Genomic DNA, 25,343 nt, shown 5'->3' with positions numbered 1-25,343 from the left:
GAATGAACAAATATCAAATCAAACGCAACATATTTTTATCTGATTTGCTCCTCCAAAGCAGCTCTTTGAGGGGCTTATAATTGCCATGTGCTCCGCTGAAGGCAGGCACATATATCAGACAACTCACAAAAGCTTCTGCAAGTGTGTGTGTGTGTGAGTCCTACAGTGAGACAAACTGCCAAACAGCCAGCAGGAGCAAGTGAGGCAGAGGATGATTTCAAAGGTGGGAACAGTGTGCCGAACCTGCATGTGACCATTCATCTCCTCGCTGCAGAGCAGGCGGGTACGGAGGGGAATGACGGCCCGTACAAGGTCAATATTTTACTTTGGCTAGCGGCGGCTCAATTTAATTACAGGCGGAGCGCCACTGAAAGAGCACGCAGAGATCAACAGATGCTGCAAAACTCAAGCCCCTATGGTTCTACAAGCAGCACAATTTGTATCGTGTAGGAGGCCGCTGGCACGGTGGGTCCCGACTCGCAGCAACGCAGGGCTGCGCTTTTTGAACGGGGAGGTGAGCGGCTTATTTTGGTTGAAAATGCATCGCCTGCGAATTGTTTTCCTGATGCAAAAGTACAACAACGTCTTGAAACATAATTAAACTTTCAATTTTTTTGACATCACAGCCAATTACTTCTGAGTATTTTATTATGATTTTATGCGCTACACTGTAAAGTGAAAGGGAAATTATAAAGGGTTTTTTTTCTTTGCAAATCATTGAAAAGTATGAAGTGAATATGTATAATAGTACATGTTGAATATGAGCCAACACTTTGTGACGCAACTTCTCCCCTCATCACCATGCTGCCACTATCTAGAGACCTTTGGTTTCCTATTCTTCTTTGCCAAATAGGTGTCACCATGGGAATGGTGCTTTCAGGGTGATGTGCAGTGTTGGTTTCACCACACCACCTTTATCCACATATTAACTGTGGCCCTTGCAACCCAAAGAAAAACATTCCCACGGCCTGATCTGCCACCACTAAGTTTCACACAATAGTTTCCCAAACTAAGCCTGCTTTAAACAGTAAACTCCACCCCATTTTCCTTGTTTATTTTCACTTGCAATAGAAATACATTCATTCCTCCCACTTAAAAAAATTACTTGAACTGTTTAAACATGCAATAATAACCCAAATATCAACATGTTTTTTCGGGGGGGTTGCCAAGAGCTGTTGATTATCTTGAGCAAAGGTAAAACAGCCTGATTTGCTTATAATAAGGCGGAGAGGCAGAGATATACGCAGCCTGTCAGACTGATTGTGTCGACAAGAATCAAGAAGGTCTAAAATCCTCGGGATAAGTTTCATTTTTATTATATCCATTACATACCATAAGCAAATCAAGCGGAGACATCTAAACGCAGATTTATTTTCATGTCACCGAGTACAGCGGCTGTGTTCATACGAACACCGAGCAACGATGTGATTGGCTGAGCGAACCAGGAAGTCCAGCCGCGGCTCGGCAAGTCACCTGACTTTTTTTTTTTTCTTTCTTCCTTTCTTTCTGTTATTTAAACGCAGGCGTATCTGCTTTCTGAAAGCCAACAGAACAGCAACGGCGACAGATACGGAAGAAAGAGACCAACATGGTTGAGGCTCCAAGCGGCGCGGCGGTCGTGTGGCTGCTGGTGTTTTCCTCCCTCATCCCCGCGGCGGAGGCGTACGACGCGGGCGACGCTCTGGCCCTGCTGCTGTGCACCGTCCTGGCCGTGGTGGGGTTCTGCGTCGGCCTCGGCTGGTACGCGCGGAGGCGGAATGGGCCGCAGCTCTGAAGCACGGAGGACTTCAGACAGTTGTCACCTCTTTACGGCGTGCCGCGTTAAACCTCCCTGCAATCTACGGATGTTTTGGCGCAGGTTCTGCTCTGAAACGTGCCTTATTGGAGCCGTATTTCCAAACCAAAACTCGGGGTGGGGGATCCACGTGAAACACAGGAAGGAGACATCCAGGAAGTGCGCTGTGATTGAGGACCGAACACTGTTGCCTTCCATGCACAACAAAGACTTTCTAGATTTCTGCTTCAAATGCCTGTTTGTCTTTAACCAGATATGTTAGCTTTAAACGAGCACTGTGGTTACTTGGTGTGCTTCTGAAATCAACATTGATTGATTTTGATCTGTCATGATCACATGACTTAACTTCGCTTTGGAAAGTTCGATCTGATAGATCTGATTACAGCTTTTGTAAAGAATAAACACATTGAATCAAACTTCTTTTAATGGTTCTTGATTTTTTGGTACTTCACAATGTCCTTTTCTTGGTTCCTGGGCATATGTTGTCTTTTTTTTTTTTTTTCAGAATTTTGGCTGTGTTATTTCAAGTTTTCTTAATATTTGGGCAAGATATATATTTTGGTCCGAGTTGTTCAATAAAGTGAAAGGAAAAAAGACTACTTTGGTTAGGACTGAAGTCAATAAAATTAATGAAAAGAAAAATTTAAAATGCCTGCATGAGTAGATTTAGTCTTTCATAGTGCCCTGTTTTACTCTTTCACTCTTAAAATCATATCAAAATTGATGTTACATGGACTGGAGGAGAAACAGCACTCTGCTGCTCAGGTGCTGCTAATGGATTATTTCATAAGATAAGATCAAAATTAAAATTTTACTTTTTGCTTTAGACATGAAGCGCTATGGAAAGGGAAACAAATAACGCACACTAATTTGAGCAGTTGTGTTCTCAGATGGTGGCAGTACCATGCTGTGGGGATGCTTTTCTTCAGTAAGCATACAAAGATGGATGGAGCTAAAACTGCACTATTTAGATGGAAAAGGAAGACCGTGGGTTGCAGTGGGTTTCATTTGGAGGCGTCAGAGTCAAAGGGGGCCGAGTAAGGATGCAGAATTTAAAAGCTATTTTAAAAAACTATCTTTCTTTTTTCTACTTTTCTCATAAAGCATTTTGTGCTGTTTTGTCTCATTAAATTCTGGTTGCGAGATGAATTGCATTAAACAAATACTTTTTCAAGGTTCTGAAATGGTTGAGTATCATCAAACATTGCTGTGAAAACTCACTTAGGCTTTTGATATCAATAACAATATTTTAAAAAAATAGACACGTCAGATATTCTTCCCTGTGTGATAGATGTGTCAGTTTCAAGTTCAACTTCTCTGCATGTAGGATAACAACTACATCATCTGTTTTGTTGTTTTTGTCCTCCCTGCATGTATTGGGTGTATGTACATATGGCTGATTGAGTCATTGTTCCCCACGGTGGCCATGTCTGTGACATCACAGCTCCGTCGTACATGGTTTGGGTGGGTGGGTGGGGGGGAGGAATCAGATCCTATGAATTTCTCATGCTGACCAGGCAGAACGAACAAGCGGGAGCCCAGAGTGCTCATGTATAATGCATACGTCCTACAGTACAAAAGGAATCCATCCAACAGTGATGTTGGTCTGGCTTAGAACCACAGCGCCTTGTGCATTTCGTCAAAGTACGTACAAACAATAATAATAAAAAATAATATTTAAAAAAATCTACATATAATAGTTAGGCCTTGTGTAGTAACCCCACCAATTCGATCATATCTCTATATTTTGCTGCAACATCTCCCAATTGTTTTGGGCTTCTCACTTGTACATACATTGGGACCTTGAGCCTTTCTGACACATCAACATGCTTGGGTCAAGATTGTTGCACCATATTTTGATGTCCTTGCCCCTGCTGAACTAATGGATCCCCGCAGCATGATGCTTCCACCACCATATTTACTAAGTAGTTGAACCTGCCTTGGTTACACTTCATTTTATTCAGGGGCAATCAGCGCAAATGAGGCTAAATACTCATTTGCGCCTCGGATTAAATATTTTTTATTTAACATTCATTTATTTAAAATATATATATATTGCTCTTAGGGGAAAATAATATAAAAAAGGAAAATATATTTTTTAAATAGCTATAACTTATTGACGAGCAATTAAAAAAAAACAAAACGTAATTTTACACATCTAAAGTAATGACTCAAATCCGTTCCTCGTTACTAGGAGGCGGCCCTGCTCGCTGTAGTAACGCGTTACCGGTCAGCAGTGGCCCTGTTGAGCAGATGTTACCGTCAGAGAGACAGAGTTGCTGCTGCTGCAACAAGAGACAAGACGCGTCTTGGATCACAAATAGGAGGGATGCAGGGCGCATGCGCAGTGCGCTCCGTTTACTGTAGGATATTCACCGTGGAGGAAGAAAAAGAGAGAGAGAGAGAGAGAGCGCGAGAGAGGGGGGGGTGGGCAAGCACCAAATGTAAGGAAAAAAAACTGCTAAAAACCCGACGTGTGCAATGTAAATAACCAACCGGAGGGACACGAATTGGGATTATCAACAGGTAGGAGTTTGATTGATCGTGTGATATCGGATGTCTGTCTTCTCTGTGTTCTGTTTTCTTTTTTTTTCCCCTCTCCCCCTCTGGCCCTGTCTTCTTATGTGGTGGCAGCGATTCTGGTCAATTCGTAGCGGAGCCTTGGAAATGATTCTAGTCTAATGGATGCGCGAATCGTGCAGGATGCGGAGATTATTGTTCCGTTCTGATAAAAAATAAAAAATAAAAATAAGACGGAAATCTTATTGGATTCGAGCGCTGAAACGTTAAGAGGACGCAATTCAGACGCGTAAGTATAGACCCAAACGCCTTTGTGTGTAATCGAATAAGCTGTAAACAATGCGAAAGTATGTCATATGATTATTACTAGGCGGCTTGTTTTTGTTGTTTCTCCCGAGCCGTGTCGATCCATCTCCATCAGCGGACACGCAAAATTCTATGGCAAAATGGATCATATCTGTCCGCTTTAACTCTATGCGAGATGTTGAGGAAAATGGTGGTTTGGCTCGATAGATCCATTAATGAGAGCAGCGCTTATTAGCGACCCGGTAATCCCTTTAACCTTCTGATAATCGGAGGAAAACAGAGGGATGCTTTAACGTTTATGCTGCACGGTGCCTAAATGCACGGGGCGAGGCGTCGGTTTTCTATAGAGAGAGCCTTCCTCTGTTCTGCGGGGAAAGTGTAGGGTGTGATCAAGAATAGCTTATTTTTTGTCTGCATTTGTCTTCATGTTTAACAGTTGCGCCGAAAATGCACAACCCCCCTTCCCACCTCCCTCCCCCTCAACTATAAAGGGGGGTCGGAGGGGGCAGGGGGGGTTGTGAGCTGAGTGGAAGGGGACGGGGGGGTGGGGGGGGGGGGGGGGGGGGGCTGGAAATCCAACCTAAACCTTTGCAAATGTAGAACTCGCTGCTTTCCGACGCGTAAAGATGCGTCGTCTCTCGGTGAAGGCTGGACTGAGCTGTTGCCATCTTTTGTTCTGGAAATTCCGAGGCGTCATGACAAGAAATCACTTTCATCGGGCTCCGTCGCTGCATATCTCTGCTTCTCGTCTCATTTAGGGTTTTTTTTTCTTTCTTTCACCCCCCACCCTCCCCTCAAGTTGATTCACCGTTATGCTTAAACGCGAAGAAGTCCTCTTCGACTCGTCATCGTTAGGGGTGGAAGAAGGGGGTGGGTGGGTGGGGAGGGTTGGCTGCCTTTTTTGTATTAACTATGCAAGTGCAGTTGTTGTTTGCCACTCAACGCTGATGGATGGATGATGTTTTTCAGGGATCTTTTCCAGGTGTGTGATGAGACAAAGAAACAAAGGATGCCTTAGAGAGGAGGTTGCCTGTACGCCTGGAAACCTCTTCAAAGCGCGCCACCAAATGGATCAAACGCCTCCCCCTGCCACCTCCAGATCATGATACTCGGCTGAAGCTATTCCACTACATTTATGATCCCTCCTCCATCTATGGCGAACTATAGCCATGCAGGGGACCACACCATCTTGCAGAATGTTTCTCCTCTTGCCACATTCCTCAAATTAACCTCCCTGGGTTTCATCATTGGAGTCGGTGTGGTAGGGAACCTCCTGATCTCCATCCTGCTGGTCAAAGACAAGAGCCTGCACCGAGCACCCTACTATTTCCTGCTGGACCTGTGCGCCTCGGATATCCTACGCTCCGCTATCTGCTTCCCCTTTGTCTTCACCTCTGTAAAGAATGGATCTGTCTTAACCTACAGCATACTGACCTGCAAAGTGATTGCCTTCCTCGGTGTGCTCTCCTGTTTTCATACAGCATTCATGCTCTTCTGCGTCAGCGTCACCCGCTACCTGGCCATCGCGCATCACCGCTTCTACACCAAGAGGCTGACGTTCTGGACGTGCTTGGCCGTCATTTGCATGGTGTGGACGTTGTCGGTGGCCATGGCGTTCCCTCCGGTGCTAGACGTCGGGACGTACACGTTCATCCCGGAGGAGGACCAGTGTACGTTTCAGCACCGCTCCTTCAGGGCGAACGACTCGCTGGGCTTCATGCTCCTGCTGGCGCTCATCCTTCTGGCCACGCAGCTGGTTTACCTCAAGCTCATCTTCTTCGTCCACGACCGCCGAAAGATGAAGCCCGTCCAGTTCGTGCCTGCCGTTAGCCAGAACTGGACCTTCCACGGGCCGGGCGCCAGCGGGCAGGCTGCGGCCAACTGGCTGGCTGGGTTTGGCCGCGGTCCCACCCCGCCTACTTTGCTGGGGATCCGACAGAACAGCAACGCAGCGGGCCGCAGACGTCTTCTAGTGCTCGATGAGTTCAAAACGGAGAAGAGGATTAGTAGGATGTTCTACATAATGACATTTTTCTTCTTGGCTCTGTGGGGGCCCTACCTGGTTGCCTGCTACTGGCGCGTGTTTGCCAGGGGCTCTGTGGTTCCTAGAGGGTACTTGACAGCAGCCGTGTGGATGAGCTTTGCCCAGGCCGGGGTCAATCCTTTCATCTGCATCTTCTCCAACAGGGAGCTTCGGCGCTGCTTCAGCACCACACTCCTCTACTGTAGAAAATCCAGGTTACCGAGGGAACCCTACTGCGTTATATGACGGTTTTGCTGGGGTTTTTTACTCAACTATGTCTTGGTTACCCTGGTTTATCTTGATGTGGGCTTGTCCCAGTTGTACAGCTCTTGTTCTACGCCCTTCCCCTTCAACCTCCTGGTTTTCCCTTGCTCCTCCTTCTCAGAGGGTGGAGGGTGGACTGCCGATCACGCGGCTCTGCGTGGGTGATTAAATTACAAAAAGTCCAATTCAACATGGAGACCGAATGGAATGGGAATATAGAGAAGATATGGATCCCCTCCTATGTTTATGTTCTAGTAAACAGACATTGTGGAAGGCCATGCCGATGCAGAAAAGCAAAAAGTAAAAAAAAAAAGGTTTTTTTTTTCTTTCCTTTGACAAAACGATGAAAACAAAACCTCCTGCTTTGGATCTTTCGAAGACGAGTTACTCTGTGATGTGTGAAATACAAAAAATAAAAATAAAAAAGTTTAAAAAGTGAACATGTAATGAAGAAACAATACCTCTCAAGGAATCATTGGAAATGTTTTACAGTTTAAGAGTTGCACTAAAAAGAAGATGTAAAGTTGCATTTCTTTGGTCGATGGTTGCCATCTGCATTGCAAGGACAACTTTTTTTCCTCCCTCTTTGTTTTTGTTCTCCTTCAGCGTAAACGATGAATGCTTTAATTTGCAACAGACAACACAATTGTCTTTACCGTACGTAAAGCAAAACTTGGTGACGTTGGGATACACACCATCACAAGAGGATGAGATGGTTTTAATGTAAGTGGTTTCCTTTTCAATTTACCGGGAGGGCGGGCGGGCGTTACCGGGGGCGAGGGTTTACCATTTGTGGTTTTTTTTGGTTTTTTTGAAGTTGCAACTTTAAGACTAGAAATTATTTCTTGTAGTTTTACGATCCATATGTCCATAGTCCATAGTCTCGCATTGTTACTTTCTTAACTGATTTTATGAGAATAAAATAAAATAAAAGATGGAGCAATGTATGGGTTCGGAATAAAAAAACAAAAAGACTGATTTTTAAAGAACAAAAACAAAACGGATCTTGTGCTTAAAAAAAAAAAGACATTGAAGACGTAGTTTAATGTTTCATCATATCCATGTACCTAAACACTATCATATTGTGACAGTATTGCCGATGCCACTCCGGGTGTTCTTGCCTTAATGGTGATGATATTGTCATGTTTTTTTTAATTATTATTATTTATTCCCATTCAGTCCTAAAAAAAAAAGAAGAAAACGGTTTTTTTTCTTCTTTTGTAGATGCAAGGGGAGCTGTTTTCTTTTTCTTTCTTTCTTTGTCACATCAGCGTGAAATGCATGTCCATCTTTTTTAAAAAGCTGGTCCACTCCCATGAGCATCGCAGGCCGTACACTGAGCAGCCCATTTTTTATTCTGCAATGGTTTGCTACACCCCACAGAGTGCGGCGAGCACAGCGAGAGAGAGAGAGAGAGAGTGTGTGTGTGTGTGTGTTGCAGTGGATGTGTATTACAGCAAAGATGTGCGTGAGCTTGACAACCTTCACTTCAAGACCAGAGCCTTAGTATGAAATCTTGCACAATTTGTAAAAAACATAAAAGGAAAAAAAAAAGAAAAGACATTTAAGGCACACTGTCTTGTTTCTACTTTCCCTACATTTGCTCTCTACTGATTGTTTTCGATGACTTACTTTCTTTCTTTTTTTTTTTTTCTCTTGTGGCCATTTTAATATTTATTATGTATTCATTTTTGTATATTATAGATAGTGTGTCAGTATGTGAGTCTTTCATTTTGAAGTCCCGAATGTGAGTAACGCTTTCAGTTAGGATTGCATTTGCTGAAAGTTAACTGTGTAATCTGTTGCTTTTTGGAAATAAAAGAAACTATCAATTTTGAAAAAAAAAAACCAAACAAAAAAACAACAAAAAAAAAACAACCTGTTTTTCTTTTAAATGCATGTGGCTGAGTGGAGACAACACAACATGGCTACATGAACACTTTTTATTTGTGTTTGGAGTTGGGCTGTTTGATTATTTATGCTATGTTTGCTGGTTTTCGGTGCCTCAGACGTTGGGACTCGGAACCAAGTCCCACTTGAGTTAAATTTGTTCTAGTTTCAAAGTGAGGAAAACTGGTGGGATTTACTTATTGTTGTGGCGCTAGCTTAGCGACGTAGTAGATAACTCCTTTAGCAACTTTGGTTTGGATAAAGAAAAATACATTTGCGACTATAGTCACTAGTCAATTGTACTAATTCCTACACTCGATAACAATCTTCAGTTGCCTTTAGATAGTGAATGGCTGTACACTTTTATCAGGTCATTAATTATTCACAAGGACAAGATAAAAACTGATTTATTCTACCTTAAAGATTGCTTTTAATCAGGTTTGTGCGATACTCGTTGATTTTCCTTTGGTTAAAGTCTTCAAGAAAGTTGATTTTTACCAACTTAAGTGTTTAGATTTCTAAAGACTAGCCAGTAAATATTAGCAGGGCCAGTTAGGGATAAACAGACACAACATTTATTGCTGTTATTCAAAAACAGCAATTGCCTTAGGAATCTGATTTATTATGAGCTCACTTATAAGGTTCAGCTGCATAACTCAAAGATTTAGATTATTGTGGAGATTATTATTTTCCAATGTGGACTGTAATTGAGGTAATTATTATATATTTTTTTAAAAAGATTATTATTTGAACCTATTCTGTAAAGTTTAGCTGTGCAATTGTTACAAAGCTCAAATTTTCCTCCATGTTTTAATTCCTTCCTTGGTTCAACACGGCTGAATCAAAGGATTATTTATTAGCAGGCCTCTGTAGAATTATGAAACATTTTTTGTGCTTTTTTTCACCATAAGTCAATTTATTTGCATGAATAACTGTAGATGTCTGTGTAAATTACCATCTAATACAAAATGTCAACTAAGCACTAAAAAAACAAATGCTCCTGATTAGCTGAGTTAAGTTGGCTAATAGCGTAGCTCTGACTAGCCATTTTATCACATGTATGGCCTGAACTCATTTGTCTTTGTCCAAACTGAGTTTATTAACGGCGCTATCTACTGCAGGTAAGATGATGATTACTCACATCCTCTCCAAAGAACCCTGCGTCGGGAAAAGCTCCCCTCTGCTTTACATGGAAACGTTTAAAACATCAAACACGGAGGGTAAAAGCCTCGCTTTAAAGTGGGTTTCTAAGTGACTATTGCTGGTTGGCACTTCTACAAGGTTTCCCTATGTATAATTTATGTGAGTGCTTTTTAAATATGAGCATAGTTTTCGCTCCAGTTTGTGTGGAACAGCGTATCGCAGCAGCATACGCGCTGCGTCTCGCCGCGAAACGTGAAGTGGCTTGGACATTTAATGGAAATAATCTGCTTGGATTGATCTCCCGGGGTCGCTCACCCTAACAGGGTGTCATTCTGTGTTAAAGAGGAGCGCCGGTGAATTTCACATGACATATATGCAGCCACCATATAGAACAATGGCGCCCAATAACCCTTTAGCTGGGGCCCCCAGCAGTTTGTTCCAGTCTTTCTTTTCTTTTTTAAGGTCACATTGTTTTGCAGCTGCACTGAAGATGAGCTGTAAATTATGGAAATGAGAACTGAAGAAATGAGTCAATTTAACATTTTCCTTGGAATGCATGTGGGTTGGGGAAGGGGAAACTTCTTATGTTGCTTTTTTTGTTGTTATTTTTGTAGGAAATAAATGTAACTATATGATAATAGAATTCCTCTGCAGAGATTAATGGTTCAATTAATTGATAGTTAACTTTTTACCCTTTGGAAAACAATTAACAGCTCTTCCAGACATGTCTAGTTATTGAGCAGCATTTCTAAACAAAAAAAGAAATTTTATCTTTATGCCAATGACATGAGGGCTGTTTAAAAAAAAAGAGTACTCTAACCATGGTGCTGAAATGGCTCTCAAGGTTTTTCCACAATGTTCCTAAGGTTCTACTGAGGAGACCGTTCTGTTCAGAAGTTTAAGCAATGTCATTTATTCGTAGCTTGTGCTGCTTTCACACAGGAGGTCTTGATGTTGAATTTTCTTTTCTATTTTTTTGCTTAAATCTGTTTTGTTGTTGTTGTGAATGACACAACCGTGAAAACAGTCCACGTCCCCAAAGCGACCCAAAGCATGCGCAGAAGAGGAACGTTGACGTCACACGGCAGCGCACCGCTTACCGCCCTGACAACGGATGGAGCCGCTAAAGGATCGATTTTAAAGTTTTACTCAGCGACGGGAGTCGACAGTCATGTCACAAAATCCTAACAACCTGAGGGAAGATAACGTGTTAGTCATTGTCTTCCCTCAAACGGCACAGACGTCTTTCATATGTTAGTGACAATAACTTTCAACCAATGTTTACATCCTGATTTACCGCGTCTTGCTTTTTTTCTGGTACAGAATTATGACGCATGTCTCACATTGATGACATAAAAGCCGGATAAAATGCAACTTGACAGTTCAGACTACAGACGCTTTGAAAACTACCGGGTAAAATAACCTCTTTTTTTTTTTTTTTTGGAGGGTTGAAAAGATTGGAATTAGGTCATTCAGACCAAACCTGTTTTATGTCAAAACATCTAGCTTTGTCAAATCTTCAACCAACTAGCTGTTGGTTTGAGGTTGACCTAGCGGTCACCCCTCTCTCAGTCCATATTGATGTTAAATTCACCACCAGTGGTCAGTCACACCAGTGCTTCAGCATCTACCAGTTCATGAAAGGCTTTAGTCTCTTTGGTTGTTTCTGCTTCTGATGTTTTGGAAGACTTGGTTCAGCTGGAATATTCTTGACTACATAGCTTCTCTACTTGTGATGTAATTTTTGTGCAAAGTTATTGTATTTCGTTCATGATGACAATGGCCAACGCCATAAGACTGGTCTAAAGCTTGAACAATGTAAAAGTCTTGCTGCCATATTCTGCTCTTTTTTTATCCATACAAGCCCAATTCACAACAAACAAATCCTGTTATTCACCCCAAGAGCATGCATGCAGTTTATTATTAGCATTTCTGTGCCCAACAAAGTCATAATTTATTCAATAAAACCGGTCTTTGGAAATTATGCTGTTTTAATCTCAGTCGGTGTTCATTTTAATTCCAAGCCTGCAAAAACACAGTCCAAAGAGGCCAGATCAAACTATATATCCATCTAAAAAAATGTATTTTTGGGGGGGGTTTTCACCAAATATTACCTTTTGGGAATATTTCTTTAGATTCATGAGGGAGATAAAAGTGTCAACTTTTATCTGTTCCACTTTTGTTATTTGTTCCACTTATTCACAGTGAGGTGGAAATTTCGCTACTGACGGTTGTGGCACGAGTTTAACATCTCACTGATGCATATTTCATTCTCATTGAGCACATGCAAATTAGCAAACGGTGTCACTTTTGAGCACTGGCCCATTTTCTGGCATGTTGATTCGAGTGCCCCAGTAATTCCCTGTCTCTCTCTCTCTCTCTCTCTCTCTCTCAATCTTTCTTTTCCTCTTTCTCTTTACATCTGAGGAAAATATGACAGGCAGAGGTGACGGCATGGCTTGAAAGCTGTCTGAGCCACTTTTCCCCTCCGAGGTACCTTCTCTTCCGAGAAACGGGGAGGTACATATCATTCACAATCAAAGCAATTACTGACCAACTGACTGCTTGATTTCGGGCTCACGTGTTTAGATTATGGCAGACGGAAAACACGATAATCACGCTGGATGTAATTTTTATTTAATGCTCAGAAGACTATTCAATTAGGTTTTTGGCTGCCTATGAATAATCAAGCCACGTCTTCTCCAGTTCCCTACCAAGATTGGCGCACGCAGTTGGAGAGATTTTTATTACTAAGAATGGGTTAAGAACAATAGAACACGCCTCTGTGTTATGTTTATTATCAATACCATCTGGCGACTTGCAAACACAATTTCATTTGGAAATACAAAAAAAAAAGAAGGAAAAAAATAGGCCTCATTGAGTTTGTTTAATCGCACGAAACCCTAATTAACGAGCAGTAAGTGTCCATGACAACAAGCTTTCAAAAATGGGGATGAAATGAAGTGAATAACTTAATCTTTTGAAAAGCTATTTAGGGGAGGAAAAATAGCTTTCTGTGTTTTTGTTTTTATTTTTATTTTTTATTTATTATTCACTAGACATGTCTTATGTGTTTCACCGTTGCAGCTTGAAAATGAGGACTGGCTGATATTCTTTGCACAGGAATGGAGATGTTTATGAGCAACGACTCGTGCGGACTTTGGCGTGAGATCTTTCCAAACGCTGCCTCTGTTTGACCTCTGAGGTTAAGTGTGTTGGGTTCATAGCAGTGATTTAGGAGAAAAAACACAGCCAATTGCTTTTTCTCTTCTTGGAGATGGAAAGTCTTTGAGGTGTGGCGCTGCAGTGGTTTTCTTGCTTAACTGAATTACGGCTTTGAGGCTGATGTGCTACATCTGCCTGACTACAGCCAAAAGCTGCTAATGCGAGAAAAAAACCCTGAAAACCCCCCCAATAAATTTCAACTAATTGTCGGTCTTTTCCAAAAATCCTTACGGTTAAATTCCAGAGTATCTGAACGCGATGACATCACACAATTTACCAACACATCTGGGATACTGCAAGCGAAGCCTGCATTAAAACCATGGTTTTCAGTAATGACTAGTTATCAAATATCAATGTTTTATAATTGGGATTGTATGATGGACCATAGAAAATAGTCCATACACGTACATTGGGAAAAATGGTCTGTCTTCCGAATCTTTTTGCAAATCGAAATAAAAAAGCAGAGCAGCAATTTCTAAATCTCATTACATAACTTCAATTTATGACCTTACTTTGACTGGGTCATTGTACTACATAAACATGCTTTAATTTCAATTGTTCCATTGCTGCTGCTCAGGGTCACTGCGCTGCAGGACATTAACCTCTGGCCCCGGCTTATTTTTTATGTATATAATTGACTTGTATTTAGCTTCGTGCATCTTCCTCACAGTATGATGCTCCCACTGTCATGTTTTACAGTGAGGGATGCTGTGTTCAGTGTAATGTGCAGTATTAGATTTCTGCCAAATACAGTGTTTTGTAATTGTGCTAAAGAGTTCAATTTTGGTCTAATTTGCTCAGATTGCCTTCTTCCACATGTTTTCTGCGTCCCCAAAATGTCTTGTGTAAGGATTTGGTTGTTTCTGTGTGTTTATTTAGGTTTCTGTGTTCAGTGGAGTCTCTGTGTTGTCCCGTCTAACCCTTGATTAGTAACACCTGTTCCTTGTTTCTCCTGATTGTCTCCCTGTGTATTTAAACCCACCTGTGTTCCTTGTTCCTGTCTATTCGGTCTTGTCTGCTGTCAGTTATTTTTGTAACCAGTTGCTACCAGTATTTGAGCTTTTAGCCTCCTGCTCAATCTGTGCTGCCTGGACTTTTGGATTTGGATTTTCGTCATTAAAACATCACTTTCATTCCAACCTGGGTCCTCAGCGTCATTCTCACCACCTCTCAACCGTACATCGTGACAGCTTGTGGAAAACTGAAAAGACGATAAGAAATCCCCTTGCTTTAAATATTAACTGATTAAACTGCTGAAGAAGCTTCAAATGTTTTTTATTCCTGCATATTTAAACTTGTTTTGTTTGTTTTTTCTTCCCTAGTAGAATTATATTCAATAGTTGGATTATTTCTCTGGAAATGTGCTGATGCTTTTTTTTTTTTTTTTTTTAAGATTCCCTTTTTTCTTAAGTGTGTCACTGGCATCACATCAATATAAATGAATGTAAGATGATGACTGCCAATTCTCATGTTTGTCATTCATAAGAACAATGATATCCTGAAGTGTAACCTGTGGGGAAAGAACAGAACATGACAGAATATTTACTGCTGGTGGTATCGGTGAACAACATTTGAGAATGTATGTTGATAAAACGGTGCTCGGTTTGTTAATTGTCATTTATTTCTCAATTAACGTAGCTATACAAGGAGGGTATTTTTTTTGTTGTAATTTTCAAACAGAAAATTACCTTTTTTTGTTCTGTGGACAAAAAATGTATATGTTTTTTGAGACTGCAATGCAGGGAGATATTTTGAGTTGATATAATGTTCGGTGGTGAAACAATAAGATCTGACTTGATACGAGAAACTGTTTGAAGTTTACTATCGTTCATCCTTAGCTTACATTGGGATTTTCTGGAAAATTCTCCTGTTCACCTCTTTTTTTTTTATTTTTACAAAACTTTGGTTGTTTACGCCCATTTGATCCCAAAGTTTCTTCTGGCTACAACAGAAGGCTACCCATGTTCCACCAGTGGCACAGGAACCAAAGTTTGATGACAGTGGAGGCAGTAAAATGGAAACAGGTTGGTCCCAGTGAGAAGCTTTCCTCCAGTGACCAGGAGCAGGTGGTTGCTGCCCTCGAAATGCCAAAAGACATTTTATATGGACCATATCTGTGGGCAGCTATGGAAAAAACACAAAATGTGTGAATGGAAGCAGAAAACCCCATTAATACAAAAAAAGAAATGAAAAATACTAAAACCTTTATCCTCAGTTACCTACTATGCATGGGTCCCCCTGGTAACCATAGTTGTTTTTAGAGAATATTTTCTTGAGCCTTTTGTGAACTAGTACACCAAAGCCACTAGTTTGCTGTACTAGCAAACTTAAGCTGCTAGTTTTATAAAGCTAGCAGCTTAAGCTAACAGCCTTACGCCGGTCCAAACTTCTGAGTCAGTAGTTCAAATGGTAGGAAGCTTTATATTAGCTTAAATTTGAACATTTTAAGCTAAGATACCTCTGCAATCTGTTGGCGAGAAAAAAAAAAGCCCAGACCAAGCTGCTTATTAGAATACAAACATGCTAGGATAACACAACCACACACTAATGGCTGGTTTAAACAGGGCAAAAAATAAAATAAAAATGACAGCAGCATATTTTGCTAAAGTGGAGCTTAGCTTGTGATCTTATACAGGTTCAGCTTCTAAAACTCTCCCCGCTTTGGTAGGAGTTCAAGAGTAAACACGTCTCCGTTGCTAATACTTCGGATGAGTGATGAAGACTTGGGTTGAACATGATTGGTGGGTTAGTGCTTAAGCACCAGAGCTCACCGAAGTCAGAATATGCAAAGAGAGAGTACTGGTCGGCGGTAATCCCCCTGACGAGGATTACCCATGTCTTTCATGCTAGATTAAAGGGTCCCATGATACCCTGCTGTGCTGTCTGGGTCCTGATGTGGAATCAATGCTCTGGATGATAAATTGTCGGCATCGTCGTTGTTGTCTTTTCCTTTCAGGGCTGGGTTTGAAGTTTCCTTGACTCCCCAGATTTGTTTTTAACGGTAAAAAAACAAACAAAAACTATAACCATTGTACAAATATTCAAATCTAACCACAAATACACATTTGTATTTAGGTTTGACATTTAACTGAGACCTTTTCACACCTTATGTGCACAAAACAGAACCATTAAACAGCAGCTTTCTGCCAAGAAAAAGTCTTACTTTCACATTTTTTTGTTCCTTATTTGAGCTAAACTAGTTGCCGTTTTGAAATAATGGATTGAACACTGCCCCCTTTTTTCAGATTCTAAATATTGGACATTGTTTGAAACTCTCGGCTGTCTGTTGTGTCTCTTGGTTGTCTTGATGCTGTTTGTTTGCTGATGCTTTCTGATGCCTTTGGAGAACTGTTGTATTTATATTGTTATTAAATGACACACGGGGGCACTCCTGTTACTAGGCGACTTCTAAAGGTTTTATTTTTTTTTAGGAATATCAGATTAGAAGGAGCATTTGCTTCCCCATGAATGTGTTGACAAGTCTGACATTATGATATAATCGCGGCAAGACTGGATGCGATGGTATTTTACATCCCCGGTTGTACAACAAATGTTTGCTGTATTTCTCTTTTTTTTCCGTCAAATTATACTAAGATTGTAAAATGAATCTGGAAAAAATAATAACAATAACCCTGCATGAAGGAGACGGCAAACCTTCATGGCGTACAGATGCGTATATTCTCCCAGAAGTGCATCTCGTTGTGATCAAAAGCCAACATGGTGTCTGTCTATTTAAAACGTCCAACCAACTGCTTACATCTGCTCACTCTCAGGTACATTTGCCCAAGGAGGAATGAAGGAAGAAAAAAAAATAAAGCACATTAAGGAGACTAAACTTGACACAGATCTCATTAAAAATGTGGATTATTTTGAATATTTTCTTTAATAATTCATTTATTTCTGCATCACCGCAACCGAGGAGTGTTTAGGGATGTTTATCCAGGCGATTTGTTCCCTCTAATTCCGCATCTTATTTGTTTGTGACGAATCCAGGGGCTTTTGGAAAAAAAAAAGCGGGAAGGGGGACGGGGGATGGGCTCCGTGCGAGCGCCTGAGAACGACAGGGTGGGTGGAGGGGTTGTTGTGGGAGTTAATCCACTCGTTTTCTTGTGTTCCTGCCTCTTCAGCACAATCCCTCTTTCCTCTTCTCCCTTCATTCTTCCTTCTCTCCTCCTTTCCTTTATATTTTTGGAAACATCTCATCCTCTTGAGTCAGGCCCGGCGCACTCACCAAGGCTCCGTCTAGCAAGCTCTGGCCTCCTCATCATCGTCCTCCTCCTCTTCGTCGTCACTCTCGCTCTCTGATGTTTATGATATTAAAACATCAAGACAGCCAAAGCAAGAGAGGGGTGGGGGGGAAAAAAACAACAAAAAACTCATCTCTTTTATGCAGATTGACAGAGGCGAGAATAGGTGATTGATAGCCCATTAATTTGCGGTACTTACATACCTGACAGGTAACTGATGGATGTATCCGCATCTGTTGGCGTAATGGGTTGGTCAGAGGGGGCCCCCGGAAAGTGACGGGCCGAAATTTTTCGAGATTAAAACTCAGCATTTCGGAAGCAAAATCGATGCGATATTAATGCTGCGGACACATTTTTGGCATTCATCTTAATTTGTCAAACGGTGTTGGCAGCGGCACTGATTGATGATACCTAACTTGACTGATAGTTGTGTCACACAGGGATGACATCACATTGCAATTTACACAATCAGCAGCAAAACTAAAACTTTCCAGTTTCCAGATCGAAGAAGGAGCAGCCTCCAAACCTCACTGTGAAGCTCGACCTTCCGCTTTGTTTATTTTAATAGGGGTCCAATCAGCAGGCTTGCTTTTTTTGAGCAATCACCTCATTGCGGCTAGCTTGCTGCGGCTAGCTTACTAACATCGCGGCTGCTAACCGGGACGAGGCCAACGTCCGGCAGCTAACCGAGCTAACCGAGAAAACAACCAGTGGAAAACGACACGTTGGATTGACAGCAAGCAGAGAGAGACAGCGCAGTGGCCTCCAACTGCTGAGCAGGAGCCTTAAGGAAGCGACAGGCAAAAAGAAGCGAAATAATGCCTCCAAAAGGATCCAAGACCGACGGGAGACAAGATGAGGACTATGTATCACTCACGCAAGTCAAAGAGCTGCTGAGCCAGCAAAAGCAAATGTATATGGAGTTACTCCAACAACAACAGGACAATTTTAAAGGTTTTGTTAAAATCATTGTGGACACTACTAACACTAGAATGGACGCAATGACACGAGAACTACAGGACATTAAAACCAGCCTGCAATTTACACAGAAAGACGTTGACGATATTAAAGTAGAAAGTGCTAAGCACAAGGACCGAAGTGACACGGTGCAGTCAGACATATTTAAAGTATGTGAGGGCATGATGACTATCACTGATAAAATGGAGTACCTTGAGGGGCAATCAAGGAGAAACAATCTGGTTTTTGATGGAATTACTGAATCACCAAATGAGACTTGGGCTGAGACTGAGGAGAAAGTGAAAACTATTTTAAATGAAAAGCTACACTTTCAACATAAGGTTGACATTGAGAGAGCTCACCGCACCGGTAAACCTAGAGGAGACAGACCCAGGCCCATTGTTGTCAAATTTTTACGATACAAGGACAGATCAACTATTCTGCAGAGCACCAAGGCACTTAAGGGATCTAAGATTTTCATTAACGAAGACTTCACGGATGCAGTAAGGAAAAGGAGGGCGGAACTAATGCCGGACTTAAGAGCAGCACGTCAAAGAGGGGACATTGCTTACCTACGTTATGATAAGTTGATCACCCATCCACGTACTAGTACCCCTAAATTATCCAACAATGTATGACAGACAGCCAGACATAGCTGACGTTCACTTCTGAAAGAGAAACATGCAACAGATCGCGGCCTATGAGGATATAGAGCTACCCGTATTCCAACACAGAAACTATCATCAGCAAGATATTGAAACTGACATTGATCCTGATAACAACTTCTACAATGTCAGCAATGATAGTTGTCACTATTACAGCGATGATCAGTTCAACAACAGCATTAAAACAGAACAAAAGCTATCAATAATTCACTTTAATAGCAGAAGCCTTTATGCAAATTTTGACAGCATCAAACAATACCTCCAACAACTTTCACAGACCTTCAATGTTATTGCCTTATCAGAAACTTGGCTCAATAGTGATAAGGGCATAGACTTTGAAATCAATGGTTATGAAATGGTTTGTAAGAACAGAGAAAACAAAAATGGAGGGGGGGTAGCTTTATATGTTGACAAGAAGATTAATTATAAGTTGATCGAAACAATGTCAACTGTGATGGACAACATGTTTGAATGTGTGACTATAGAAATACTCGTGGAAAAAAGGAAAAATGTCTTAGTGAGTTGCATTTATAGAGCCCCTGGATCAAACATTGAAGTACTCAACAACTGGATAGAAGAAAAATTTATAACAATTAATCAAAAAATAACATTTTTCTGTGGGGATTTCAATATTGACCTTCTTAATCCAAATAAACATAGAATGACTGAAGAATTTATTAACACCATGTTCAGTCTAAGCCTGTATCCTAAAATCACCAGGCCCAGTCGCATTACATCGCACTGCGCTACCTTAATTGATAATATTTTTACAAATGTGCTGGAAAATAATTTAACTAGTGGAATATTAATGAATGACATAACTGATCACTTACCAGTGTTCATAGTGTACGACTGTAAGTGCAAAACAGACGATCAAAAAATAGAGACGCATTACAGACGGGTTACGTCTGAAGAGACATTAAAAGCTCTAGAAGCTGAGTTGTTGGCCTACGATTGGAGATTAATATATAAAATGAATGATGTGAATTCAGCATATGAAGAATTTTTAAAAACATTTAAAATATTATATAACAAGCACTGCCCAATCAAACAATATAACAGGAAAAGCAATCAAAAAAATGAACAGTGGATCACAAAAGGAATACAAAAGGCATGTAAAAAGAAAAACAAACTTTATAGAGAATTTCTAAAACATAGAACGTCTGAATCAGAAAATAAATATAAGAAATATAAAAATAAGTTAACTAATATTATAAAAACATGTAAAAAGGACTATTATCATAAATTACTGGATAGGAATAAAAACAACATTAAGGAAACATGGAATATTTTAAATAGAGTTATTAGAAAATCTAACAATAACAACTATCCAGAGTATTTCATAGATAATGAACAGAATATTACTGATTTGAAAAGTGTCGTCAATAAATTCAATAGTTATTTTGTTAATATAGGACCTCAATTAGCAGAAAAAATACCGATTACAAAAACTGCAACTCAGCAATATCAAATTGAGAATAATTCCAGCTCCTTATATCTCAACCTGTACTAGAAGAAGAAATCATAAACATTGTGAATAAATGTAAAAATAAGACATCCACTGACTGTGATGATCTGGACATGAAAACTATTAAAATAGTAATTAAAGGAATCTCTAAACCACTAACTTATATTTGCAATTCATCATTTCAAACGGGATCATTTCCCAACAAAATGAAAATAGCTAAGGTTAAACCAATGTATAAAACTGGCAACAAACACCTCTTCACTAACTACAGGCCTGTCTCTCTTCTCCCACAATTTTCTAAAATCCTGGAAAAACTCTTTAAGAAAAGAGTGGAACAATTCATAGAAAAACATTCGCTACTTATCAGCAGTCAATATGGATTCAGAGCAAACCGGTCAACATCGCTGGCCGTAACTGACTTAATAGAAGAAATAACCAACGCAACAGATAGTAAGAAACTGGCAGTAGGGATATTTATAGATCTAAAGAAAGCTTTTGATACAATAAATCATGAAATCCTACTTAAAAAATTAGAACGCTATGGAATTAGGGGAGTAGTTTCTGACTGGATGAGGAGTTATTTAAAGAGCCGAAAACAATTTGTGATATTGGGAGATGTGGAATCTGACTGGCAGGAGACTGTCTGTGGAGTACCACAAGGATCAGTATTGGGACCAGTTTTATTTAATCTTTATATAAATGATATCAGTAAAGTGTCCAATGTATTAAAATTTATCTTATTTGCTGATGACACAAATATTCTAGTCTCTGGCGACAATTTAGAGCGTCTTCTCTCAACAGTCACCTCAGAGATTAGTAAGTTAAAGATATGGTTTGACCATAATAAATTATCCCTAAATTTGGACAAGACGAAAATCATGGTCTTTGGGAACTGTTATAAAAATACTGAAATCCAAGTTCAAATAGAGGACGTAACTCTAGAAAGGGTTTTTACTAATAAGTTCCTCGGTTTAATAATAGATGACAAAATCAGTTGGAAACCTCATATTAAATATTTACAGAGTAAACTCAGTAGAAGTATATCCATATTGGCTAGAGCTAGACATGTATTGAATGCTGAATCACTTCATATTCTATATAACTCTCTGGTTTTACCATATCTATCATATTGTTGTGAAGTGTGGGGAGTTAATTACAAGAGCTCTTTACATCCGGTAACCGTCCTACAGAAACGAGCCATTAGAATCATCCATAATGTCGGTTATTATGAGCATACAAACCCGCTCTTCATAATATCTAGAATTCTCAAATTTGAGGAGCTTGTAGAATTTAAAATGGCTCAATTTATGTTCAAAGTATCTAAAAAGTTGTTACCTGAGTACATACAGAGCACGTTTTCTGAAAGAGAAGGGGGGTATAACTTAAGGGGTCACTCAAACTTCAAGATCCGCAATTTTAGAACAACAAGAAAGAGCTTCTGTATTTCAATTAAAGGTGTAAAGTTATGGAACAAGTTACATGAAGATTTAAAACAAAGCAATAGCTTAATACAATTCAAAAGAAAGTACAAGGAGGTAATTTTCAATAGATACACATATGGGTGACAGAAAGCAATAAGGTGTGTATTGCAGATAACAACTTGGTGTAAGGGTTTAGAAAGACAAACCAGCAAAAAATAGGAAAATGTATGGGTAAATATTAGTAACTGTTACTTCTGACTGCCATTTTGATTTTGATTTTTTTAATGACAGTAGGACTCTAAAGTTTCAAGTGTTTAGGGGGTAGGAGTTTATAAGTTCTCACTTCTTCCTACCCCATTTTGAGCATGATATGTTAACTGAAACAAAAAATCTGTATTTCCTCTTCTTTTTTATGCACTTCTTGTTACTGTGCACTATTTTATTTTTATATTTGTATCATGTTCGAATAAATTTCATTTCATTTCATTTCATTTCACTTGCTCTTCTTTTTGCACAGCCGACGTTGTTGATCAGCTCGCTCTTTATTACTTTTCTCAAGTAGTAATTAGCATGCGTGCAATGCTGTGCCATTTTTTTGTCTTTTCTCTTGCAAACAAAGTCGGTCACTTCCAGGAAAATCTGCTAAATGAGATTCCCATAGAAACTATAGTATCAGCTTTCAGCGTCCTGCTGGCCAGTTTCAGATCTGCATTTGGGATTAAATGGCTCCCTAAACTGAGCGATACATTTGCTTGTTCTTTAAATCATTCGTATTGGTTTGAGTGCGTGTTTCTGACCTTCAGCGAGCAAACAGTCATTTACAGGGAAGTCAGCTCCTCTAAGTTTGAGCCCAAGGTTTGGGGGAAAAAGATGGAAGCAGAGCCCCCGCTCCTCTGCATGGAAAGGGGTCAGTTATGGCGGTCGGGGCGACTGGATGCATTTCTCTGGAATTCTTGGGGGTTTTTTGCAACACGTGACTCTAGTAGGAGAATAAAGGCATGGGAACATCTAGATCTTCCAGAATGATCCTGAGGATGTCAAATTCCAGATTTGTTACTATAGCAACCCAATTTCATGTGACATTTAGACAGTAATAAATAAAATATCTTTCTATTGTTTTTGTTTGGCCCAGATATAATTAAAGCTCAGTTTGCAGCACATCCGATACTTTTTTTTTTTTTGGTGAGATTGGTGTATTGTGTGACCTTTGTTGGAATTCTAGTGACTTATTGTGACATTGGATAAACATTTCTGTGTTGTGTAGTTACATTTCTTATGTGGTTTTGAAAGTTGCAAAAAATGTCATGGTTCTTAAAAGCTATATTTCATAGTTAAATCATATTTGGTGTTTGTTGGTGTTCGCTGGATCCTAGCTGAGAGATGGTCACATACACTGGAAAAAAAAGAAGAAGATCCTTTTCAGAATTGTTCAGATTCACCCAAATTTTCATTCAATTTTTATTTGCTCCAGTTTTTCAAATATAGCCTCATATATCATATCTGTATTTTCAGGCTGCTGACATTATGTACTTCAGCTGGTCTAACACTTTTCCATCAACAGTTATTCAAACATTTATTTTATTTTTTTTTAGTTTTTGACCAACAAGATGAAAAGAGAAAGTGCTAAAGTGCAAATATATAGCATGAAAAGTGTGTGCAGATGAAGCTGAGTGGGTCAGAAGACCGTTGTGATGTGCCTTTCAGTTTCTACGGGAGCCTGTTACCATTTTCCAAAGTCAAAAAACAACTTTCTTTACTTTTTTAGCATGAGCACAAACTTCTGAACAATGTGTTCACCTGAAAAATATTTCCCTTCCACTTTAGAACATGGTCACCGCAGCGAAGGGAGAGAAAAAAACAAATAGAATCAATTTTCTGCCTTCTGTGTTCAAAGGATTCAATTTTCCTCTTGAGGAATTATATTTGCTACATAGATGTAACAACTTTCCAACAGACTGATTACGCTGTTGTTATTTGTGCAATTTATGCACCTATAGCAAAGGTGCACTGACTTGCACACTTTACAAGTCAGTGCTGTGTGATTTACCGTTGGTAATCATCAGTGGCCCTTTATTTGCAGCACAATGATTATGATTGGGTTTAGCCGTGCTTTGTGCTCTGTTTTTTTCTAAAGCAATTTCTATCTATGTATTGATGTTTGGCAAAGAGTAAAATGGCTACTTTTTGTTACCGACAGAGTCGTCGTCGTTCTTCAGGAGACGTACAAACAGTGACGCAGTAGAAGTTCTGTAATCACTGCAGCAGCAGCTGGCTCAGGTATTCTGATGAAAAGATACTTTAATACGTAGACTTTTATTTATTTATTTTTTTAGCACATTACAAAAGACGCGACAACAGCTCAGTGCTTATAAAATTAAGCTCGCTGCTCACATGTAAGACGCTTGGGAACTTTGTTCACACCTTACTTTGCAATGTGTTGTCAGATCAGGTTTACATTCAAATAATCCAACAATTATCGTTTAGCTATAATTGATTATAATTTTTTTTCCCATTAGGAAGTCACTAAAAACAAGAAAATCCTTTATTTTATTTTCTTTTTAATCCCACATTTACTCGCAATTTCATAAACCGATTTTATTTCCCGTTGGTGTTTGACATTGTCCCATGGGTGTCTTGCTAACTGTTTCAGCTCATTTGAACTTATTTAACGTAAACAAGTCGAGCGTTTCACAGCTGGGGGACTGACGAGGAGAAAGTGTTTCCCAGTCAAAGTCTGAGCTGCTGCATTGCAGCAAGTTTCTGTTCGAAAGCTATTCATTTTCCTCACTTTCTCCTAGAGCAGGAAAGAAGTCAAAGAGATTGATGTCTGTAAATGGCCGTCCATCAGCTTCTTATGCTCAAGTGTTGCATTAACAATTCAATTCCACAAAAATTCCTGGCAGGAATCTTTCTGGCAGCAAGAGCTTTTTAATAATGATTCAAGCTAATCCCCTAATATTCTAATTGTCTCAAGAACCTTTGCCAGCATATTTCAGAGTCGCTCATCTCTTCGGTTTTGGTGAAAATAGCCACGTTGAACATTTCAAAATTTTACTTGATTTTTTTTTCTTTTCAGTATTATTAATATTTCTTCACAGATTCTGTTTTAGCATGTCGCTTCGTGGCGGTTGACTGAGCCGTCTCTTGTGGGCGGGAAGCATCTCTACAGCTCCTCGCGGGTCAAGTGCTTTCCACGGCTAAATTAGATCAGATATTCTGATCGCTCACTGAAATTTATTTCAATTAACATCGGGGTCTTTTTGGCGCTGGCAGCCAACAGATGGTCTAAATTCCATTTGAGGGGAGGGTGACAGCCAAGAACAGACGACTGGTAACGAGGAACTGCTTCAAACTGACGAGCCGGTTGTTGTCACAAAATATTTACCGGGAATTTTACATTGTTCGGGTTTTCCAAGCTT

General features: G+C 40.0%; 2 protein-coding genes across 3 annotated transcripts; both read left to right on the top strand.

The window, feature by feature from the left end:
- The first annotated feature begins 143 nt into the window (after positions 1-143).
- LOC114161268 (small integral membrane protein 30) lies at positions 144-2,215 on the top strand. The gene has a single exon (XM_028044485.1). The coding sequence runs from the start codon at positions 1,589-1,591 to the stop codon at positions 1,772-1,774; it is 186 nt and encodes a 61-aa protein (XP_027900286.1). The 5' UTR covers positions 144-1,588; the 3' UTR covers positions 1,775-2,215.
- Positions 2,216-4,164: 1,949 nt separating this feature from the next.
- On the top strand, positions 4,165-8,469 carry gpr85 (G protein-coupled receptor 85). 2 transcript variants are annotated; one of them, XM_028044379.1, is made up of 2 exons: positions 4,165-4,321; positions 5,591-8,469. In XM_028044379.1, exon 2 carries the CDS (start codon positions 5,757-5,759, stop codon positions 6,888-6,890), a length of 1,134 nt encoding a protein of 377 aa, XP_027900180.1. In that variant the 5' UTR covers positions 4,165-4,321; positions 5,591-5,756; the 3' UTR covers positions 6,891-8,469. The 2 variants fall into 2 exon arrangements, with proteins under 2 accessions (XP_027900180.1, XP_027900181.1); XM_028044380.1 differs by lacking the exon at positions 4,165-4,321 and adding an exon at positions 4,338-4,604.
- The last annotated feature ends 16,874 nt before the right edge of the window (positions 8,470-25,343 follow it).

Source organism: Xiphophorus couchianus, chromosome 17, assembly GCF_001444195.1.
Source record: "Xiphophorus couchianus chromosome 17, X_couchianus-1.0, whole genome shotgun sequence".
NCBI lineage: Eukaryota > Metazoa > Chordata > Actinopteri > Cyprinodontiformes > Poeciliidae > Xiphophorus > Xiphophorus couchianus.
The sequence above is the reverse complement of the archived record's forward strand: the minus strand, read 5'-3'. Positions and strand labels throughout refer to the sequence as shown.